General features: G+C 45.9%; 1 protein-coding gene across 2 annotated transcripts in view; it reads left to right on the forward strand.

Annotated features, from left to right (window-relative positions):
• Nucleotides 1–23,868, forward strand: part of WWOX (WW domain containing oxidoreductase) — a 978,183-nt gene that overhangs the window by 26,873 nt on the left and 927,442 nt on the right. For both annotated transcript variants that reach the window (XM_047078801.1, XM_047078802.1), the window contains exon 5: nucleotides 23,667–23,773. In XM_047078801.1, the coding sequence (XP_046934757.1) occupies nucleotides 23,667–23,773 (107 nt within the window). The remainder of the gene's footprint in view (nucleotides 1–23,666; nucleotides 23,774–23,868) is intronic.

A 23,868-nucleotide genomic window follows, 5' to 3' on the forward strand; every position in this document is an offset into this window, starting at 1 on the left:
GGCACACGTGGAAGAGGTGTTGTCCGCACCGTGAAGAATCCGAAAGCTGTAACAACACAGACCCTACAGCGTAGACAAACCTGGCTCCCGCGGTACTCTGGCCTTGCTGGGAAATGGAGGGTCCAGACCGTATGCCCAGGCTTCCCTCCCTGGAGTGGAGGAAAAGGCGTCCGTGTGCCACAGCTCGGGAATAATTCTTTACCTCGCAGGGTGTGGGCGGGTACAGTACAGCGTGCCAAAAGCGCACCCTGACTTTGAATGTTTGGTTTGCAGCGTGACGCTAGCCAGCTCCACCGAGGTTGACCAGATGTAGGGGAAGGTCTCTTTCCAAGAAGGGTGGGCTTTAGCTTCCTTCACAAAGAACATCGGAATCAGCGTGTGAGTTTCTTATAGATGCATAAATGAGAGACACGTGGTAGGGAGAATCTGGATATTTCTGCTGTGCCGTCGCTGAAGGTTTATCCCAACTGAGGACGCTTTGCTCAGACGTTAGAGTTCGGCTCTGTGGAGTTCCGTTGATTTGATCGCAGGAGATTCTTCTGCTCTGTGTCCTGAGATTTCTTTCTTGCAGCCACGGCATTTGTCTGAATCAGGCTTTCTTTTCTTGCTGCTAAATGTTTCAGTTATCAATAAGCTAAAAGAATAATTGGACCAAAGTGTTACCAAAAAAGAAAAAGCAAAACAAACCGAAAACCCCACATCCACTAAAACTGTCTCCAAAAGATAACACTAAGGAAAATGAGATTTGTAGGCAACGTCTGTCTGGTTCCTTTCTTTTTTTTTTTTTTTTTTAATTTTTTTTCAACGTTTATTTATTTTTGGGACAGAGAGAGACAGAGCATGAACGGGGGAGGGGCAGAGAGAGAGGGAGACACAGAATCGGAAACAGGCTCCAGGCTCCGAGCCATCAGCCCAGAGCCTGATGCGGGGCTCGAACTCCCGGACCGCGAGATCGTGACCTGGCTGAAGTCGGACGCTTAACCGACTGCGCCACCCAGGCGCCCCTGTCTGGTTCCTTTCTACTTGATGTGAATTCTTTTAGAAGTTGAACATATAAGCAATGTGTGCATTTATGTGACTATTGAGATCTCTACAGTAGAGAATTCACCTGTGCAACTGGAATTTATTCAGCATGCAAATGTGGGTGGATGATTGTTTTATATATGCCTGGTATTGAATGATGGGTAGCTGTGATAACTGTATATAAAATTATATTAAAGTCCAAGAGGTGCTTTTATGAGGCAGGCTGGAAATGGCATCCGATTTTCTTATGGCTTTTTCATGTCCATTTTGATGAATCTATTTATTACTTCTATAATGAGTAGTACACATGGTTGGTTAGCCAAGTTATTGAACTTTATCAACCTTGGCTAAAATTCACAATGCGTGCCAAACTTGTTGTAACATGTAAGAAATTACATCTGGGCTAAAAGCTTCAATAATGATTACTCTTATAATGGAATCTTTTACAAAGCACGGGATTTCATGATACGCCTGTGCTTTTTAAAAATTATAGCGATACAACGAAACAAAGAATAACATACAGCCGAGGAAAAAAAGTGTTCTCTTATAGATTCAGATTTATGGTGGGCTTTTTGGACTCCCAGGACATGGTGAGAAAGGCTCTTGTTCCCTGAGTGTGTACGTTGGTGGTCACCCCTCACACGTCCCTCCTTCTAGACCTTACTAGAGCTAGTCTCCATCACGTGATGTGTGAACACTTCTGGGTCTAGGGGCAAAGACTTATTAATGTGCTGTTGTGTCACACCTGTTTATAAGTTCTAAACTGTTTTGAAATGTGTAGCCACACTCTCTTTCAATTCCAGAGACTTGAGGAACATAGACCTCTTTATGCTAAAGGGAGAAATCGGGGCACAGATTGGTCTGCTGGCCCCTTAAAGAGGTATTGAGGTCCGGAGCAAGTCACACACTGTCCCCTTCCCGAGTTTCAAGGGAATTGAGACATCGGACAGACGATGAGGCACACGGAAGACTGAAGTGTCACCTCAGCAACTGGTCCAGTGGATACTGGAGAGCACGGTTTATATGTGTGGGCTGGTGGGCTTTCTCATCCTGAACCCCAGAATCGGACGGGGTGATGGGTCAGCGTTGGACACCGCTGGACCCCCAGCGAGGGCAGGGTCCACCCCTGCAGCGTGCAGCTGCCGCACAGCAGAACAGGGTGTGTGGTTTCTGTAAGAGGACGGGAGAGGCGGTGCCGTGTGGGTGCAGTCCTCTCCGATTTCCCAACCACGGGGGTTGTACCGCCTCCCCGGGCAGGGGCAAGTGAGGGCAACACGGAGGGGCCCGGGGTGTTAACACAGACGGAGGCCCCTTCCCCCAGAAGGACACATCTGAAATGGGAATGCTATCCCCCCGCCCCTGTCCCCTGCCCTCCAGCAATAAAACACTAGTACGGTTAAAATTATTGCTTTCCTTAATTAAAAATTTTTCATTTTATGTGCTTGCTTTGGCCGCACATATACTACAAATTTTTTATTTGAGAGAGAGAGCGTGTGCATGCGAGTGGGGGAGAGGGGCAGAAGGGGGAGGGAGAATCTTAAGCAGGCTCCAGGCTCAATCTGGAGCCCGATGTGGGGCTCATTCCCAGGACCCTGGGATCGTGACCTGAGCCGAAATCAAGAGTCTGATGGTTGAGTGACTGAGCCACCCAGGCGCCCTAATGTGGTTTAAATTATTAAACTTTAGGAAAATCAGACTCTTTTTAAAAAAAAATTTTTTTTTTAACATTTATTTATTTTTGAGACAGAGAGAGACAGAGCATGAACCGGGGAGGGTCAGAGAAAGAGGGAGACACAGAATCTGCAACAGGCTCCAGGCTCTGAGCTGTCAGCACAGAGCCCGACGCGGGGCTTGAACTCACGGACCGCGAGATCGTGACCTGAGCTGAAGTCGGCTGCTTAACCGACTGCGCCACCCAGGCGCCCCAGGAAAGTCAGACTCTTAACACACACGAGTATCCACAGTCCACTCCCTGGTTTTCTTTCAGATTATGACCCTTGCTCTTTTCTTACATAACTAGACAAAGTGTTCTTTCTTTCTTTCCCTTTTTTTTTTTCTTTTTTGGAACTTCTGTTACTTTCCAACTTGCTAACTCTGGGGGCCTCAGACTGTCTTCCTGTCTTCTTAACCCCTGAGTCTCAGTGTCGTCATGTACGAGTGGGTACCACGACACCAGCTTCACAGAGCTGGAGAATCCACTGAGATGAGATGAAAAGCACCCAGCGTGATGTGGTGGCTGTCACCTTGTATCGCTCACCATGAGTCACCTCATCTATTGTTCTGTCTCCAGAACTGAGTTTCACGTTTATCTTTAAAAAAAAATTTACCACGGATAATTTCCCATGGGTGCCGATGCACAGAGGGTCACAGTGTTTCTTAAGAGGTAAAAAGGAACTGGTTGAAGATGCACACTTGAATGAAATAGGGAAGAAAAATCACTTGAGTTTCAAATTCATGAACCAGCCTACCGGGGCGCAGTTCCACAGCTGGCCGCCCCACCATCTCCGGTCCACTTGGGGAGTTCGATAAATATTTGCCTGTGTTGTTCAACTGCCCCTCGGTAGCTTACAAAATTGCTAATGGAGGGTAGTGAAAGGGCTTGTGCAAAGCCGTGGTTGTGCGTGCTCCATGTGGACAGTATTCAGACTTGTGGCAGAACAGAGTAAAGCAGGCCTTACACAGGCGTTCCCACATCCATTTGGACCGAGACCTTTTCCAGAGCACGTGAGCATCACAAACAGCACGGGAGGAAGTGAAAAGCACCGAGCAGGTCAGCGAGCCACTGCTAGAGGCGGGGAGCACGTCCCACTCCAGGGAAGCAAGAATTCTTTTTGAACAAATCAGTTTTTTTTTAATTGTTCTTCAATGTCTGTTTATTTTTGAGAGAGCGAGAGAGAGAGTGGCAGCAGGGGAGGGGCAGAGAGAGAGGGAGACACAGAATCCGAAGCAGGCTCCAGGCTCCGAGCTGTCAGCACAGAGCCTGACGTGGGGTCGAACCCACGAACCATGAGACGACCCGGGTTGAAGTCGGACGCTTAACCGACCGAGCCACCCAGTCGCCCCTGAACAAATCAGCTTTTTCCAAGTGGCCGAAGGGATGGAAGTGGTCTGGAAGACGGTGTCCTGGACGGCGGTCTGAGTGGCTGGCTCCACCATCTCTTGGAGAGCCGGTGGTCGCGCTGCAGAAACATTCCGAGCAGCCCACAGCAGCACCACTCCCTCTGCTAATGCTGCCGGAGCCAGCCCAGCTTTGCTGACAGCACAGTGTGCCTTTTAATTACTCTGTCTTCGGTGAAATATTTCTTTTAAATTTTATTAAATTCACTTCTCATATTAAGAGCCGTGCTATTACACTTGCCAACGGACGTTTACAACATGCAACTAATTTGTTTTATTTTTTTATAATGCTTAATTAGAACTCAGTTGAACAGTAAAGATGTGCGTGATGTGGTTAGCCCAAGATAGGGCTGTGAAAACAAAAGGGGAAAGGAGGATCAGAGACTGCGTCCTGCCCTGACTTTTCAGCAGGCTCCAAGTGCACATTCCTTGTGGGTTTTGGTCCTCCCTAGCTTGGAATATGGAGGGACACGGGTAAATGTCTCCGGATTTAATTGAATCTCCGCCGTGCCCGCCCCCCCCCCCCAAGTAAAGATATGGTAAGAATCCATATCTCTTTGATTGAGTATTTTTCAGAATAGTTTATTTTTTTTTCCCTGTATGATAATAAAACACATTAGGGGGAGCCCACTCTGAGATGTCAGCGGGCGTCTGCTTGACTTCAGTAGCAATCACCCAACTGCCATAGACCGTAATCAAGCTTGCGAAAACCATGTGCTCCACGCTGCGGGAGAGTGAGAGTAAAGTGCTTAATGTACCACTCCACTGATGTGAAAGGGGAACACATGTTGAAAACGGGGCTTCTGAATTGCAATCATCGTTTGGCATCTCGATTACCTACAGCTGCTCAGAGAAGTTTCTGCCGTGCGACGTTCCTTGCAACCCCTTAACCTTTGCAGGAGGAAAGGCTCTGGGGTAGACAACCCGTTTGTTCATACCTTCGGGTGGCTGAAACTTTCATGGTTTGTTGCAAAGAAAAGTAAACAATCCCGGTGATCAGGCCACCTGTGGAATATTGTGTTCATTTCTGATTGGAGCCGCGGACCTGCTGAGGGCTCGCAAAGTCATCAGATCAAGTCCCAGGAGCACCTGTTCATCGGTGGAGGCGAAGGTCTACGTAACTTAGTTCTTGCAACAGCTCTCCGGGAGCGGGAGCAACAACCCGGCGTCCTTCAGGGAACAGGATTGGGGACCGATGGACAGTATTCTACAAGGAAGCAGCATTCAACTGGTTAGAATTGGGGGTAGGGGGCTTTTCCGTGCACTCTGGTCTTATAAAAACTAAGGAGGTTTTCTATACTGCAAATGTTTTAAGAGGTTTTTAAATGTTAGCTTGGGCTCCCCCCTGAAGCAGAACCTGAGACAAAGGTTTATCTGTGGATAATTTGGGACGTGATTTCAGAGAACTCAAGTGAGGGAGGAGAGGACTAGACAAGGAGGGAGGGAGAGGTGGGGTAGGGATGTGTCACCGAGTTGGGCGAAGCCGTGGGCCACTAGCATTCAGCTCGTGGACTTGCAGAGGAACCTTCTGAGGTGCCTCTCAGAGCTGTCTGCCCACAGAACGAAAGGGAAGGCGTTTGTCCGCCGGCCTCCACCCCCACCACACGAGGGTAGCCCTGTAGGTACTATGCCCCAGCATTTTGGGGTTGCACGTGGCTGAATCCCAAGCTGTTCTGTGCAGGTGCGCTGTGCTGCCGGGTCAGGGAAACGCCACCCTGCAGCCCCGGGTGAGTCTGTCCAGCTGCCTGGCGTGGGCTGGTGGTCGCAGCAGCGGCCGGAGCAGAGTCGGACTGGGATACGTGCAAGTGTCAGGGAGGGACCCAGTACGGTGTGCCCTGCACCATTACCGAGTCTCTTGAGCTCCAAAAACCACCGCCAGCCAACCCTCCCCTCCCGCCCCGGCCCAAGGTTAAAAGGCTGTCTGTCAGGGATATTGATCAGTCCCAGTTTGGGAAGAATCCTCCACTGTTGTCTTCGTTGGCTTGGGCTTTGGCAGCAGCAGGAAGTTATTTCTAGGTTCCAGAGGCCGAAAGTGTGCTGTGCAGGTGTGGGCAGGGCCCTGCTCCCTCTGAAACCTGAAGTGGGCAGATCCTTCCTTGCCGCTTCCAGCTTCCGGCTGCCGCAGGCGGTTCCTGGCTCTGGCAGTGGAACTCGTCTCTTTCTCATCTTCCCTCGATGTGCTTGCTCCCTGCGTCCCTTCCCGTCTGTGTCTGTCTCCGGGTCCAAGTTACCCCTTCTTGCAGGGACACCAGTCATACCAGATTAGAGCCCACACTAATGTTCTGATTTTGACTCGATTGACTTCTGTAAAGGCCCTATTTCCAAATAAGGTCACGTTCTGAGCTCCCGGGGTGGGGTTTAGGGCTTCACTGTACATTTTTTGGAGTGACATGGTTCGACCCATTAAAAATCGGGCTGTAGAAGAGGCATTGCTTCTGGTATTGGTGCTGCCTAGGCGTTGGGGACCTTCGACAACTAATTCTTTTGACAGATACTTACTGAGTGCCTAGCTCTGTTCTAGGATCTGGGGTTACATCAGTGAACAAAATATATCTGCTCCCCCCCATCTCTGCTGCCGCCTCCGTGGAGCTTACTTTCTTATGGCGAATGATTTTCAAAAGTAGTTGTTCTTTTGCCTTCTTTTTATCATCCGTTAGGAAGCAAGTGGGGAATTGCTTGCTTTCCAATAACAGAACAGGCTGCCGGGAGCAAACGAGTTCCTGGGCACAGAGGTGTGCGTCAGCCCAGGCTGGGCGGCTTCTTCCTGAGGACGCTGCAGAGACAGTTTGAGTGTCATGTAGGGATTTGGACTCTTAACGGTTAAGGCCCCTGATGCTGGAGATGGGATGATTGCACAGTGGACTTGTTCTGAGGCTCGGTCTATTTTGTCTAGTACACAGTACTCGACTTCTTTCCGTTTACCTTTCAGGGGAACAAACAAAATGTTTTCACAGCTTTCTGCTTAAAAAAAAAAAAGAATTCCAGGCCTCTGTCCTCCTTTGAGAATGTCCTGGCACCTCTGGCCCCTTTCCACAGGGGGAAGACAGATATATTCGTACCTGGGTGCTTGTGTGCAATTTTGGGGGGAAGAAATAGACACTGAATTATGAAATCCGGATACTTTTAAGGAGCTATAATCATTAGTAGCAGGTAAATAGAGACCTGCTTTGGAGAGTGCTTTTATTCGTAAAAAAAAGTCATTGGATTGAATAGAACTAGAAATAAAATATGCCTAGAGATGTTTCTGTTAACTTTTTATTGTAATGATTACTTTTCTGATGGAAATTTATCAGCATGTAATTAGTATAGAATTATTGATTTCAGAATTATCCTGTGCTGAACAATGGAAATTTCCTAAGTAACTGTCAGGTAATGAAAAAAAAAATCAGTTACTGACAGGCTGTCATAGTTGAATCTAAAACCTAGGGGCAAAATACATATATTTTATGTAGTTTCCATTTCTAGACCCTGGATTTCTAAATTCTTCCTTATAAAATTTTAAATTTCTTTATTTGTTTGAAAGTTACCCTCCCCCCAATTATTGATTTCTCTTTTTAAATAATCTCTTAATAGATTCTATTTTCACAGTGAAGGTGATTATAAAATTCCTCTTTTGGTGGTCGGTAGATGTCCCTAATTTAAGACAACTAGAAAGATTTGGTATGAGAGCTGAACATCTAAGACCTGCCATATAGGGTCTTAGTGACGGAAGGCATGTGGTAAATGTTTATGGAATTACGTTGGCATTGTAGTACTTCCAACAGCTTTTGAAAGTGTCATAGTTACTGCTTCTGTGGATATAGAAATTAGTCCAATATTATGTGACGGGAAACTAATGTTCATTTACTTTAAAACAAAACTGTGTAGCAATGTGTTAGAGCCACAGCGGCCCCTCTGCCAAGTGCTAAGTAAATGCAATGAAAACATTTGTAAAAACAGTCTCACGCTGCAAAAGAGCTAGGAATGCCAGGTACCCTGTAGTAGCTGGATGTTCAAAGACACCTGGCTTGTCAGTGTCACGACTGTTTTTATGGTGTCTTGTTGATCACTCACCTTGGACGTGATCACCTACCTGGCACGCTGGAAAAGCACGGTTTTGACTAAGTGTTTGTTCCCTGTAGAACTTTGCTCGAAGTCACGATGTAAATGAACTGTTTTCTTTGATATCCAGTATTGTGTTACTTTTTCCAGAAAGATGGAATCAATACTGTTGACGATGATGGAGGTTTGCATTTTTTCTAATTTCTTATTTAGGCTGATCTGAGCAAAGATGTTCAAATTTCCATTTATTTTAAACAAGATGGAGTTCTTGCTATGCAGAAAGAATATTTTTAGCTTAGTAATTTACTTAGAAACTGCCTTATTCAATATTGGATGTTAAATTTGAACTAAAACACATAGCATCATATGACATGGTTCTTACATTAACATTTTGTTGGATTGGAAACAGAATCAACTCATTAGTCATCTTAATTCATTTCAGTTGGCTTTCTCCAGAATTCTGGAGTCCAAAAACAACACATTTGTCAATTTTACACACAAAGGGAGAGGCAGGATGTAGTTTATAGTTAACCATCCAGCACTGCAATGAAAAGCCAGTGCAGTTATAGTGAGTTGAATGAAATTCAGAGTGAGGCAGTATAATAAGATTTTGATGCAAATTGAATACTTTAAAAATTTGTTTTATATATGTCTTAATGAGATTGTCTTTCACAGATACTTTCATAGAATCTTGAAAACTATCTAAAGTTCAGTTTTCTGTCATTGTTATCCACACGGGTTCTAGAAAGGTCAAGGTCAGCCACATGTCCTTCCATACTTTGTTCTCGTTTGGCTTCGCGCAGCTTAGAATTGAATGTTGAAAGTGCATTGTCTCCTCTGGGGGGTCAACAACTAAACTATGGCGCATGGATCAAAACCAGCCCTCCCCTGCCTACTTTTGTTAATAATGTTTTATTGGAACACAGTGATGCCCGTCATTTACACTTTGTCTATGGCTTCTTTCATGTTATTTTAATTTTTTTTTTTCAACGTTTATTTATTTTTGGGACAGAGAGAGACAGAGCATGAACGGGAGAGGGGCAGAGAGAGGGAGACACAGAATCGGAAACAGGCTCCAGGCTCTGAGCCATCAGCCCAGAGCCTGATGCGGGGCTCGAACTCACGGACCGCGAGATCGTGACCTGGCTGAAGTCGGACGCTTAACCGACTGCGCCACCCAGGCGCCCCCTTTCATGTTATTTTAATAGAGCAGAATTGACAAAGTTTGCAAACCACAGGTTTATCTTATTAACGCGTTTCTCGTATAAGGATTTCTCCAGCAAAATTTAAGAGTTGTTAAGAAAGTAGAGCTCATCTCTTCTAAAAATTTGATATGCTTTTTCTCATTTAATATGGGAGGGCATTATAAAGTATTCTATTTCCTCTCATTACCTTGGTTGCCAGGAAGCTCGAGCTAATATTTTTGAATGCTCACATAAGTAGTCAGCTTACTCTAGTTCTCTGGGAGATCACCTTTTTCTTTTTTTTTCTTTCTTAATAGGGGCATATGCATTCACTTAAAAAACAGCTTTTTGAGGTAAAAGTTTCACGTAACAAAGGTCACACGTTTTAATTGTGCATGTGACCTTTGACAAATGTGTACATTCCAGCAATCCACTACCATAATTAAGATACAGAACATTTACATCTCCACAGAAATTTTCTTTCTGCTTCTTTGCCCCACCAATTTGTTATTCTACCCCTTGTCCCTAGCAACCTCTGATTTTCAAGTTAGTTAAAATTCCTGTGTTGTATGTGGGTGTTTATAATATACTGCTCTAAATGCTTTTTTGGAAGGAATTGGCACTAGTGATTAATTGTTGAATAGGTACTAGGGAGGCTAAGAATCATTTATTCTATTTAGCCTCCTGGACAGATGTTTAGATTTCTATAGGAAAATTTGAGATATAAATCACATGGAGGGCGTTTTAGCTAATGTTGTATTAATAATAAACCTGATGTGTTGAGAGCTTGCTGCCGGCCGAGAACTCTGCATAACTCATTTGATATTCCTACAACTCTGAAGGAGTAACCTCTTCTTAATAATCCCCTTGTACAGATGAAGAAACTGAGGCTCCTAGAAGTTAAATATAGTAATTTCCTGGGGCAGCTGTAACAACGTGCCAGAGAGTGGGTGGCTTAAACAGGAATGTATTGCCTCACAGTTCTGGAGGCCAGGAGTCCAAAATCAAGGTGTTCACAGGGATGGCTTCTTTTGAGGGCTGTGAGGGAAGGGTGTGGTCCAGGCCTCTCTCCCGGGTTTGCATGTGCTCCACTGGTGTCCTCCCTGTGTGCACGCTGGGTCCACATTTTTACCAGTCACAGTGGATTAGGGCTCACCCTGATGACCCCACTTGAACTGATTACCTCTGCAAAGACTCTATCTCCAAATAAGCTCACGTTCAGAGATACTGAGGGTTAGGACTTTAGCATACGAATTTTTTTTTTCAATATATGAAATTTATTGTCAAATTGGTTTCCATACAACACCCAGTGCTCATCCCAAAAGGTGCCCTCCTCAATACCCATCACCCACCCTCCCCTCCCTCCCACCCCCCATCAACCCTCAGTTTGTTCTCAGTTTTTAAGAGTCTCTTATGCTTTGGCTCTCTCCCACTCTAACCTCTTTTTTTTTTTTTTTTTCTTCCCCTCCTCCATGGGTTTCTGTTAAGTTTCTCAGGATCCACATAAGAGTGAAAACATATGGTATCTGTCTTTCTCTGTATGGCTTATTTCACTTAGCATCACACTCTCCAGTTCCATCCACGTTGCTATATTTCGTTCTTTCTCATTGCCATGTAGTACTCCATTGTGTATATTTCGTTCTTTCTCATTGCCATGTAGTACTCCGTTGTGTATATAAACCACAATTTGTTTATCCATTCATCAGTTGATGGACATTTAGGCTCTTTCCATAATTTGGCTATTGTTGAGAGTGCTGCTATAAACATTGGGGTACAAGTGCCCCTATTTAGCATACGAATTTTGAGGTGGGGATGGGGGGCACAGTTCAACCCAGAATATTCAGCGGCCTTTTCAAGGCTCAAAGGCTTCCAGAATGTGACAGAGGCAGGAGCCTAACTCCGGTGGGTCTGACTCCAAAGAGTAACCCTGATGGGACATTGGTCAGAAAAGGAGGCGTGTAAATAATTTCCTGCCGTGAGATTCATGAGATTCCCAGGGGTGGGGACCAAGGCTCAGAGAGAAATTGGACGGGCTTTGCCTAGGAGGAATCTGCAAGGGACTTTAGAGGCAATCAGGTCCCAGGGTCCAGTGTTCACCCTTCCACTTTACTAGCTGTTGGACGTTGGCTTTTCTGAGCCTCAGTTTTCTTGTGTGTACAATAGGGGTAGTAGCCTTGTGCAGCCACGGCGTTGGGAGTTAAATGGGACCTTGATGTAATAGTGCGTACGTGTGAAACACTAGACAGCGTGTGTTGTTAGAGAAGGGGAGTTCTGGGCGTTAACGAGACCGGAAGTTCTCAACCTTGAACAAGCATCTGAAGGCCCCGAAGGGCTCATTAGAACCCAGATCACCAGGCCCAGCACCTACCCAGCTCTCTGCTGCAGCAGGTGTGGGTGGGCCTGAGAATATGCATTTCTGAGTTCCCAGCTGATGCTGCTGCCACTCGTTGAGTGGCAAGAACTTAACTCTCTCTTGTTTGTGGATAATGTTCTTCAGTTTCCCAAGAGAAACCCCAAAGACAAGTCAGATTTCTGACCAATAGAAGTCTCATCTCCTCCACCTTACTCACTTGCCTCATTTAGGGATGACCTAAATTCTTTGATTTTACTTCCCTGTAGTTGAGGCCAGGAAGCTTGGGAGAGAGCTTATCTGGTCAAAAGCAGCAGTGTATCAGTTTGCTCAGGTTGCCGTAACAAAATATCACCCACTGGGTGATTCAATGGCAGAAACGTACCTCTCATGGTTCTGGGGGCTAGACGGCCAAGATCAAGGTGCGGGCAGGCTTGGTTTCTCCTGAGGCCTCTCTGCTTGCCTCCTACTTGCCCTGTCCTCACCGGGTCTTTCCTGTGTGTGTGCACACATCTCTGCCGCCTCTCTTCTCAGAAGAGCACCAGGGGTATTTGGGTCAGACCCCCACCCTCCTGACCTCCCACCCTCACCACCCCTTCAGAGGCCCTGTCTCCAACACAGTCACGTCAGGGGTTGGGGCTCAAAGTGGGAATTCTAGGTGGACACAGTTCAGTCCATAACAACCAGTAAGCCTCCCACTCTGTCTTGCCTCCAAGAAATTCTTTGATTTCTTGTTTCCTTTTCTCTGTCTTAAAGCACTGAAGAAAAGCTAGTACACCTTGTCTTAATAGAGCCTCTAAAACGTTATGTGCTCGCGGGGCCGGCTGCACGTTTGAGCCAAATAAAACATCTAGTTGCGCACGCTTCCTCCAGCTATCTATCCTAGGAGGGCGAATCTCCATTGGAATCTTTTGTGGCTGCTCCCCAATTGCACAGGCTCCCACTGCTGGGAACTGAGACCCCTCCAGGCTCTGAGTTTGGACTGAAGCTGCGTGCAAGCTGGAGTCCTCTATCAGAGCCCGTGTGTCTTAACCAGCTCAGAGCACTCGCTCTCCTTTTTTGAAATGAAGTTAAGCCTAATCCCTAATCGTCTACATTACCTGCGTGGGGACTCCTACTGGGACCTTCTTGGCCCAGAGGCGGCAGTGGTAAGAGGGGAGCCAAACACAAATTCACATCTGGCCGCATCCTCAGGAGTCAGGCAAAAATCAGCCTCAGCTGGAAGGCGCCCTGCTCATCTCTGACATTCATGCCAAGCAGGTGCCAGATCACAGCTGATGGTTAGATTACACGTTTACTGAGAGGTAGATTTTAAAATTGGTGTGTTTCACTAATCCCTCATCATGGTGTTCGAAAACAAAATGTTATCAAACTAAAAACTCCTTCCCCTTTCCCCCTCGTCGGTGGGTCTGATTTTGTTTAAGGAGATCTCAGCTTAAAAAGTGATGGAGAAACGGAGAATTTCTCTTACGAATTATATGTCTCTTGGGGACCCAGGCACTGTAATTACAGAGTGCCTTATCAAAAAGGTAAGCGTCAAACTGGTAACGATTCTTTGTGCTTTGTTTTGTTTCGAGCAGCCTGGCTTGTGGAAGGAAGTGAAGACTTTTGTGTACTTCCCCTTCTGAAAGCCAGCGTTGCTGGTACCTTCCATGCAGGATGGCTGTGGACTGTGTGACTATTGCAAGAGGACTCATCAGAAGTAGCAATTTAGTTTAAGAAAAAAAAATTTTTTTTTCAAGTCAAAATGAGATAGTGGCTGGCTCATTTGGTTAAGTGACTTCGGCTCAGGTCGTGATCTTGTGGTGTGTGGGTTTGAGCCCCACGTTGGGCTCTGTGCCTACAGCTCACAGCCTGGAGCCTGCCTCAGATTCTGTGTTTCCCTCTCTCTGCCCCTCCTCTGCTTGCACTCTGTCTTTCTCTCTCTCAAAATAAATAAAAACATTAAAAACAAACAAACAATGCAAATACACACAGAGCCAAGCCACTATTAAATTTTGTAAAACTTAAAAAAAAAAGTGATTATATTAAAGATTCTAGGATGATCTGGGTTATATAGATTACAAGGGATACTTTAATGACTACAAGGTAAAGGATTATTCTTGGGCGTTTTTGCATTAAATTCAGTCTGCTCTAAAGTGCTGTACATTTTGTCTCCTTATTGCACGTTTTGAGCAAATCTCTCATTTTAATGATTGCTCCGTAACCCATGCCAGTGAACGTCCAGTTCCTGGTTTTGTTCTGCATAAGGAGAAGCTGGAGGAAGTCTGACTATAGCACAGGCCCTGGTGGATTCAGAGAGCAGAGTTAGTGGGCCTGTCTCCCGACACATCCAGTTTCAACGGCAGAATCTCAGTCAGACTTCCGAGCAGTTACATCTTACAAAGTTATAAGCGGTGGAGAATGAAAGTCAATTTGGACGCTTCTAAAGTGAGCCTCAAAAAAGTGAATTTTCCCAGTGTGGCGTTCTGAGCACCTCCACATGACTTTGGGAGCATAAAGAATTTAATCTTTTCAAGAGGCGAAGTAATATACCACTTTTTAGAAGGTGAGAGTCAAGGTCGATCTGAAATAAAAAAGGGGGGGGCAGGGGCTTGAATTAGAAAGCGGGCTGCATTGCTCCCACTGAAGATGCGGGCTTGGGGAAGGCTTTTCACTTCTGGAAGCTCTCAGTGGAATGGAGAAGTTGTTTTTTTCTTTTTTTGAACAGTCCCTTCCTAACCCTGCTTCTTAATTGACAAGATTGGAAAATGCTTTGGGAGATAGGCTGGTCATGGCCCCATCGGTTGTTGAGAAAGTAAAAAAGAAAGGGGTCTTTTTCTGGACAAGTGTGGTGCGGGACCTCCGCGGCCTCCCTGCTTGCTCTGCAGCATAAAGAACCCCGTCTCAAGCGGGCTGGCAAAGTGACGGAGGCCTCCGTCGTGAAAGGAAATCCTGGCCCAGCTGTGAAAACAATGAACTTGCTCAGTAACATAATCCAGCGCGCTTGCAGATTCAGAGTTGGGTTCTCTCCTCTTGAAGTGGCTATAAATTAATCCATCAAAGTGAAAAAGGCCAAACTTCAGGGTAAACCGTTTCCACTTGCAAGCACCAGAGACACTGTGGTTCTCTTGGTAATACTGCTGTGGGTGGGGAGTTCTGTAAGGAGGTAACACCGGGGGGGGGGGGGGGGGAGTGTGTGTGTGTGTGTGTGTGTGCGCGCGTGCGTGCATGCGTGCGATTTTTTACTTATAAAAAAGCGTTGCCTTCCAAAGAGCATAGACTTGGGCCAAAGTAGCATGCCCTGAATGTGAGAGGTTATACAGAGCTGTCATGTTCTTTCCTGTATTACTGCCAAAGAGTAAAAGAAGCTGTACCTTCTTGAGAGCCTTGAAAATACATACTAGTTTCTACATCCAATAAGCTGGATTTAAGAGTGTGTGTGTGTGTGTGTGTGTGTGTGTTTAATGGGAAGCCTTTGCTTTTTGTTTCTTCTATTTCGTCCTGTTTTATTTACCTCCCTAAGGATCTGGCCTGCATTTATAAAAGTGCCATATGTACAGTTTGCTAAAAAATCCAGCGTGACGCCACTTTCTTCTTGAGACTGGGAGGGGGGAGGGGTGGTTGCGGGGGGAGGTCTTTGTCTTTGGCCTCAATAACGATCTCCAAAGTTTGGCGCTGAAACCTTTCAGAAATGAAGGAAAAAGTTTGAGCATAGCTTGGTAAGCCTAGGGTGTTAAGAACGTCCCTTGTAAAAGGACTTACTGGTTGAAAGTGTAGAGGCAGGGTTCAGCGAAGTCCGTGCTTGTACGTTGTTGACCTTGGAGAATGTGGAGAGAAACGTTATTTCTGCGGATTAGTTATCCTGTCTCATAGGCCTTGCACAGAGAAATGTTTGTGAAAGCAAAGGATGGTGTTAATTCTGAGCCCTGTGATGAAATATTAAATAAGAGAGAAGGTAATTTGATAATGCATCACAGTTTGGGGACAGATTCCATTAAGTAAGTACGTTTATGTAATCAAGTAGCTGAAGAGGCCTGAATCCTTTGCCTTGACAAGATGACACAGAAAAGGAACGGGCGTTGTTGGTCGGCCGTTGGCACCGAAGCCCGTGGCGTGGGGACCATTTCTCTCTTTCAGAAGGACAACCGTGCTCAGTAAGATTTAGCTTAAATCACACAGATGTCGAAAACGTAAACATGTGTCGTCAGGGCCACAAAGAGTACGTATCAGTTTCTATCAGTCGAGTGGAGCAGAGGCAATTAGGGGACAGTGGAGCTGGTGAGCGGTGTTCCCGCTTGGTTTTTCCTGCCCTCAGGGGGCTCCTCCTACTCTAGACTCAGTTTTTCCCTTTGATCTTGGGAGTCCCAAGACCTCTGGGGCCCGTTGGTTTTCTCAGAGATGCAGTGATGACAATGGTCCTTCGTAGGGTTGCCGTGAAGAGCATCCGAGAGTTAGATAATGTGTTTCCTGAAGCTCCTGGCGGCGGCCCAGCACGAAGTGATGCTCGCTCCCGCGTCCTCCTCTTCACCTTCTTTCTCTGGGCTTCTCTAAAACCAGGATGCTCAAAACACGTCTGGTGTATTCTCTTTGCTTTCTCACTTGCCTTGATTCCTCTGTGTTAAAATTTGCAAAGGCCCACTGTGATCACTTAGATACATTCCGCCATTCACATTTAGCCTCTTATTCTTTCAGGTGTACACGCGTGTGTTAAAAGTGGAAACGGCATCCATGCTACAAATGCAAATGAGGCTTCCCAGGCCCCTACCAATAGCTCACGTGCCCAAGTAGTCAGTGTGTAAATTTAAACATGTCCCTCCCCTACCTTTGTGTGTCACTGAGGGGGATCACATGTGTTACTCTGTAATTTCAATGTTTTTTCTTAATCATATAACAGGGAGGGGCACCTGGGTGGCTCAGTCAGTCAGGTCGTGATCTCATGGTTCCTGCGTTCAAGCCCCATGTCAGGCTCTGTGCTTTCAGCTCAGAGCCTGGAGCCTCCTTCAGATTCTGTGTCTCCCTCTCTCTCTCTCTGTTCCTCCCCTGCTTACTCCCTGTCTCGGTCTCTCAAATAAAAACGTTAAAAAAATTTTTAAGTATAACAGGGAAATGGACGTTTAGATTCATTCCAGTTTTTTGGTTGTTTATGCAATGCTGGTTTATGCAACATTCCTCTCCCATATTTGCTCATATGGGCAAGTGTATTTGTAGGACAAGTTTCTGGACGTGGAATAGCTGGGTGAAAGGGTGTGGCCATGTACAATTTGATAGATAGAACTCAATTGCCCCCAAAGATGTTGAATCATTTTGTTATTTATTTAAAAAAATTTTTTTGAGGGAGAGAGAGGTGGAGGGAGACAGGGAGAGGGACAGAGGGAGAGAGACAATATTAAGCAGGCCCCACACTCCATGTGGAGCCTGACACGGGGCTCAATCCTGAGAGCCTGGGATCATGACCTGAGCTGAAGTGACCTGAGCTGATCATGACCTGATTTGGATGCTCACCTGACTGAGCCACGTTGAGTCCTTTTGTTTCCCGCTCCCCTGTTCCCCCCACCATTGATATATGTGGCTGCCTTGTTCCCCCAGACCCTGATCTGCATGGACCGTGCTCAATTTAGTTGTCCTTACAAAGTCTGTCTTCACTGGGGCTGCCTAGGACCATGTTAATTGTAATATCTTTGGGCACTATTTTCTCTGTAATGCCGAACACATGGGGTACACACGGTCCCTGCCCGGTGGGATGAGAACTTACTCAGGCAGCACAAGTAGGCAGCCTGGGGTCAGTCTTGCCTCTTGAGGGATCCCAGACAGTCACTTGGAATTTACCCTGTGGTTTTAGAAAACTTACGGCCTTAGTGTTGCACTGCCCAAAACACGTAAATGCAGCCTGGCGGTATTTCCAAAAGAGGCTCTGTGTGACGTGGCCATTTCCTGCGGCTGTATCCCTCCCTCTCCAGTTGGTATCTTTCTTTGGTAAACGATTATATTTGAGGCCTGCATATGTTACAAGGGCTCTTGCTGGGACTTGTTGCCAGCTGTCCATAATACATGCATTTAAAAGCAGGGCTGATGATGCCTTATTTTCCTCTGGAGAGGCCCGTATAGTTTTGTAATTTATTAAGAGTTGGCCGTCACAGTTAGTGTTGAGCGAGTGTGATTTGTGACTCTTCGGAACTGAGAACTACGTAATTGAGATGGCGTGGCAGGGAAATGTAAACGTTCAGGTAGTTGAAGTGGCGACAGAAGCAGCAGGGTGGGTTATCTGGTCACTGCACTTGTGGCACTGACCTTAGGGCGTTGGTGAATATGTCTCCTGGACCTTCATTTGAAGTGCCCTCAGAGCGTCTGATTTCAGCGTCGTGGTCAACATGGAGTCACCGTAATTTCATTTACATGAATCAGATCACTTTGGGAAGTTCAGTCCTTGTACTTACAGGGAGGATATTGGGGAAGCTGAACACAGTGGTGAATTAACACAAAAGTTGTCCCCAGGTTTGAATTTTCCGCAAAGCTAACTCAGGATGAAAGACCTCAGGCTCACCTTGTTCTGTACGTGTTGGTAGAGCTCCAGGGTGGGGGAGTTGGCAGGTGCTGGAAGGTTCTGCAACTTGTTGATCCGTTCATTCCTAAAGATTGCTGTAGTGGTATGTTGGGGGGTGGGGATCACCTTCTTCCTGGCCTTTTAATTGTGTGCATTTGCAAGTATCATTTGTCTCCAGTGTTTCTCAATTATAAATTAATAATAACAACCCATTAGAAATTACGGGTGCTGTAAGCCCCAACTCCTTTGGGCATCTTAATAAAAATGATAATTAAAACCATAATTTACAGTAAATGGGGACACTGCCCAAGTAAATCCACAATATGGAGAAAATTAAAAAAACCCAAACCAGAAGGAGACTTTGAGTGCTAGGGAAAGAACTGACCTTGTTCTTAGCAACTAGGGTCTTTGTCCGTATTTGTGAGGACTGGGTTCCCACCTTGATGTCCATTGTGCCTGAGGAATCCATGACTCTGTCCCCACTTATCTGTCCTGCCAGTAAGTTGGACCGGGGATGGTCACCTGCTCCACCCGCCCCCTCCACCGCCACGCACAAACCCACCCCTCCTCCTCCATATTCACTGCCTGCGTAAACCAGTGGACAACCTCTTCCGGGGCCGGGCTGGCATCTGTGGAGACATGGGGTTCTCCCTCAGACCTAGACTCAGGCAGTCATCAGGCTTTGGTGCGATGTTTACCTCCCAGATTATTTTCTCATTTTTCCCTTAGCTGTTCAGCCTACGAGGATACCTTATCCCTTCCTGGCTGTTCACAAGGCTTCAGTGTCTTCAGCTTACCCACCTTCTGTATGACCACCGGAGGGATCTTAAGTGAATAAAATAATAAAATAATAATGATAATTAGTATTTTAACTATATAATACGTATCACTGTATAACATGTCATTATCTAGTTGTAATACTGATACTAATTATTATTCTTCCTAGTGCTGCTCTCTGCCCAAATTCTTCCACAGCTCCCTGCCTGCTGCCAGGACCCCACGGTTTCTGCTTGCCAGACACGGTTTCTTCTGTCATGTTCCCTCTTCCTCATTCATGCGGGCCCCGTCTCCAGTCCATGATATTGTCTTGGCCTTTCTTGGCTCAACTGGTTCATTTTTACATCCTCTGGTCCCAGCATGGTTCTCGCCCAGAGTTTCTGCTCCCACTCAGTGACATTTGGGAAACGCAAAGAAGGCAGGTCACGAAATGCGCAGCCCGGATCCTGATTCTTGGAGGTCCCCGAGTCATTCCCCTTCGTTTCCCAGCGCAAAGCGAGTGCTGCCTCCTGGTCTTGTGGGGTGTCGCTGGCGTCCTGATCTTCTCATGCTTGACAGAGTGGGACCTGACGGGGTTCCAATAAAGCCTTGAGCCGGTCAGTGTGAAGCATTCTTTGAGATGCAACAATTCGGATGTGAAAATTCTGATCCAGGCAGTTTTGTGGCCACGCTTGAGCATTGTGTCTAGCATGAATCTTACCTGTATCGTGTGCGCGCGAGCATCGAATGCCTGCAAGGGTCTGGCAGGTAAAGTCAGCAGCGTGGGTGGTGACCATGGCCAACAGGAGGGCACAGACCCCATCTCTAGCCTGTGGCGGCAGTGCGATTAGGGGCCCCGTGTGGTCCTTTCCTAAGCTTTTTCAGAGAAGGTGGACATCTTCCCTCAGATACATAATCTCTTGGGTGTTTTTTTTTTTTTTTTTTTTTTCTTTTTGATCCTGGTGACTAATTCATATTAGGAAGGAAGGGAGGAAGAGAAAGTGGGAAGTAGAAGAGGGGAAGAAAGAAAGGAGAGGAGAGGAGAGGAGGAGGGGGAGGGGGGGAAACAGTGTTTGAGCCCAAACAGAACAGGCGGTGGGTTTGATTGATCCTTTGATGAGCAGTTTGTAGCCTCCACTCTAGAGAATGAAATCTAGTGTGAGAAAGCAGGTATTTAACATTTTGGGGGGAGTGTTTTCCTTTTTATGGTATTTTAATGTTTATATGCAAATCTTTAAACCCGACAGCAAGATATTAACCTTCATGGCCACTTACTCTTCCCGATTGGATCAGACGTAACAAGTGCTAGAAAGCGGATGGTGCCCAGTGTTTTAAAATGTCTTCTCTGTTTTTTTTTTTTTTTTTTATTATTAGCTTTAAATATTCTTCTGAACGCACTTGCCACCTCCGTGCAGTTAAGCCGGTTCAATTTAAACATTGTCATCAAGTTAATTTTTTATAAGATGAATCAGGTTATTAAATTTAGTAAACCATTGCCTTCATTATTTTGCACAAACTTTGGCACTGAGCACGATTGGCTCAGCACAACTACATTTAGCTAATTAAACCGGTCATCAGCCTCGGTGTTAGGAGCATGAGGGATGCTATTCTCATGAGCTTTGCCGGGACTCTAGCAGTAGGTAACATTATTAAACTTTTTTTTTTCTTTCCTTTTTCTTCCTTTCCCTCTTGTTTTTCTCCTCCACCTCCCTCCACCTCCCTCCACCTCCCTCCACCTCCCTCCACCTCCCTCCACCTCCCTCCACCTCCCTCCACCTCCCTCCACCTCCCTCCACCTCCCTCCTCTCCCTCCTCCCCACTCCTCCTCCTCCTCTTTCTTCTTCCTCCTTCCTTCCTCCTCCTTCCTCTTCCCTCCTCCTCCTCCTTCTCCTCTTTTTTTTTTTTTTATAGAACTCCACACTCTAGAGAGATGGTTTACTGTAGGAGTGTTAGTGTTATTGTCCTTCCTGTTAAACCTTCATCTTTTGAAATCTCCATGCTTTGGTTGGGGCTCCAAAGGCAATTGTAAAGGATAAGAAAATGGAGCTGTGTCTTGCAGCTTTTAAAAGGTGACCGGCAACATGTAACACGTTGCTCAGATAAAGGAAGATGTAAGAGCCAGAGGGTAATTCTCCACGACACAGGAGAGTATATGGCTGCATGGTAAACACAGCCAGGGATTCCATAAAGCAGAGAGGGTGCAGATCTGTGGTCCCTGTTCCTCTTGGTACTAAAAACTCCTTTGCTGTAGGTCGTTTTGTCAAGTGAGTTAGTAGCATGGTTTAAGAGACTTGTTTGGAAAAATAAATTCGGATAGAACACACACACGCCATTTCCCCTACAGATTGCCAGGTAGTGTCATTCAAAACCTCGGTGAGCCCTGTTTTGCAGGATCTTAATATTTTATTCATTGGTAAAAAGGAAGTTAGAGAGCCGTCCGTGTTGTTTGAAACAACTTGGATTGCTTTGAAATAGTCCAGAGTTGTAGCCTATAAGTCACCTGTAAGAACCATTCATTCCTCTGGCAGATATTTATTGAATCCAAATGGGTGTTAGTCCTATAGGATACAGAGATCAGAAAGGCACAGATTCTACAGAGTTTACAGTTAACCTGGTGAATGGATGAATAAAGCCCCGGGGTGGGCCTGGCCCTGCATTGTATCAGTGTTCTCTCAGTCCTTTAAAAATACGGTTGCTAACCAATGGCTGAGTGTTGTGTCCCCCATTCTTCCTCCGCATCATTTTTTTCTTCCTATGCCCTCTGGTGAAAATGTGACAAAAAATACTTCTGGTAATTGCTCTGACCTGGACGTTTCACAGGGACACAGAGTCTGCCATTTTCAACAAGCTCTTCTGGGTGTGTAAAGTCCTAGGAGTGTAAGTGAAGTCATTTTTGGCCACTTCATGTTCCCTCCATATGGCTGTCAGTATTTCATTAGTCCGATTGATGTAGCACATCGGTTAGCAAGATTTTGTCCTAGGCCTGCCCCCGTCCAGTCTCGGAACAGCTGGGCTGTAAAACCTGGTGCTTTACTTCTTTCTCTTTCGCCCATGATGTTAGGTGTCCTTTGCCACTGGTGGTAAGTGGTGAAGTTGGCATCACGGATCAAAATTAGTAAATTCCAGATTATTGTCTTCTGGCCTCATGGCTTGAAGATAAGGTTTCAAGCAGCTTTCACCACATACACCAGAGAGGGTGAAAACAGATTTCGATGTTAAATGTTTCAGATTTGAAATCCTTTGGGCAGTATGTTAACATCAGGTTCAAATATAGGAGGTTCTCCTTAGATAACGTTAAGTGAATATTTGGGATGCAGAAGTTGGCATAACCTGAAAAATAGCTCAAGTTGTTTCCACAGTCAAGTTCACGTGTTCTCTGGAGCCAGTATTCAGACAAATGGAATGGTGGGTCTTATAGCTAATTTCTTTAAATTCTGGTTGATGTTAAAGCCAGTCAGCTCCTGGGTTTGCTGTTGGGAGCAGATGGAGGAGAGAGTGTTAAGTTTTCAGTCGTAATGACTGTGTTATATTTGATAGGTCCTGCAAGTCACAGAGGAGACACAGGACCTGAGGATTTTGGAAAGAACTGGGAATTCACATTTATTTTCTACCTACTATTTTTATGTTAGGCTCTTAGTGTAAGTTGACTACTTACTCCTCATTTTAAGGAGAGATAGCTGGGTTTCTGATAGGTTAAAGGCATAGCCCACAGCTTATAAATAGCTAGAGCTGCGGTCAACGTAAGTGTGTCGAACTCCTGAGTTTGAGTTTTCCACTATGCTGTGCTGGCTTCCCTTGAGAGCTAGTTTATATAAATAGACTGGCCTCTGTGAAGATTCGATCTATGGGAGATAAGAATGGATGGATTTTGCTAGACTCTTTCACACGGCTCTCTCAGCGAGGTACTGGTACGCGGATCTCTCACACATCTTCACGGTATCTTGGAAACAGCAGTCGGTGGCCGTTTGACATGGTGTTGGCTGAATTACGTTCCTGCCCCCTCCAGTAGGATTGGTTCATTTGCTGTTGCGGGGTTTGCCGTGTGGTCTTTCTCACAGCTCACAAGACACGCCATTTTGCCCTTAGAGCAGTGTGTGGTGTGCAGGCTCCTGGTTGTTCTGCGTCTTTGCCAACATTTGGTGTGGTCACTTGAAAAAAATTTTTTGAATATTAATTTATTTTTGAGAGAGAGAGAGCGAGCGTTGGGGAGCGGCAGAGAAACCATGAACTCTTCAAAGACAGTGACCATGTCTGAGTCTTTATTCCTTATTCTTTGTGTTGAGCACAGGATCTGCTCATTCTCAGATGGTCATTAAACGGCAGACTGTGCTGTGATCTCTTCCTATGGCTTGGCCTTCATCTTGGGGATGGGGCTCAACCTCAACCATGCTGACACTTTGGGCCAGGTGATTCCCCGTCGTGGGGACTGTCCTGTGCTTTGTAGGGTATTTTGTAGCACTTCTCGCCTTTACCCACGAGTTGCCAATAGCACCTTATCCCCAGTCGTGACCACTGAAAATGTCTCTTAGTGTTTGCAACTGTCTTCCAGGGGACAGATGGCCTCTGGCTGAGAGCCACTTGGGTAATGTGTGTGGTGCTCAGTAAAGGCCGTTCAGCTGAGTCAATGTTTTGCATTTGTGTTTTCTAATGTTGACTTTCCTTTAAACCATAGGGTTTGAAACTGCCAAGTCTTTTGCCCTCCATGGTGCACACGTGATCCTCGCCTGTAGGAATATGACAAGGGCCAATGAAGCTGTGTCACGCATTTTAGGAGAATGGGTAAGCAAGCACTTGACCTTTTTTTTTTTTTTTTTTTAAATTGTCAGATACACACGCCGGATAAACACATGGAGGTTTTAGTACAGTGCATAAAG

Source organism: Lynx rufus, unplaced genomic scaffold, assembly GCF_022079265.1.
Source record: "Lynx rufus isolate CCGP_SWC_20201006 ecotype Redwood Valley unplaced genomic scaffold, mLynRuf1.p SCAF_16, whole genome shotgun sequence".
NCBI lineage: Eukaryota > Metazoa > Chordata > Mammalia > Carnivora > Felidae > Lynx > Lynx rufus.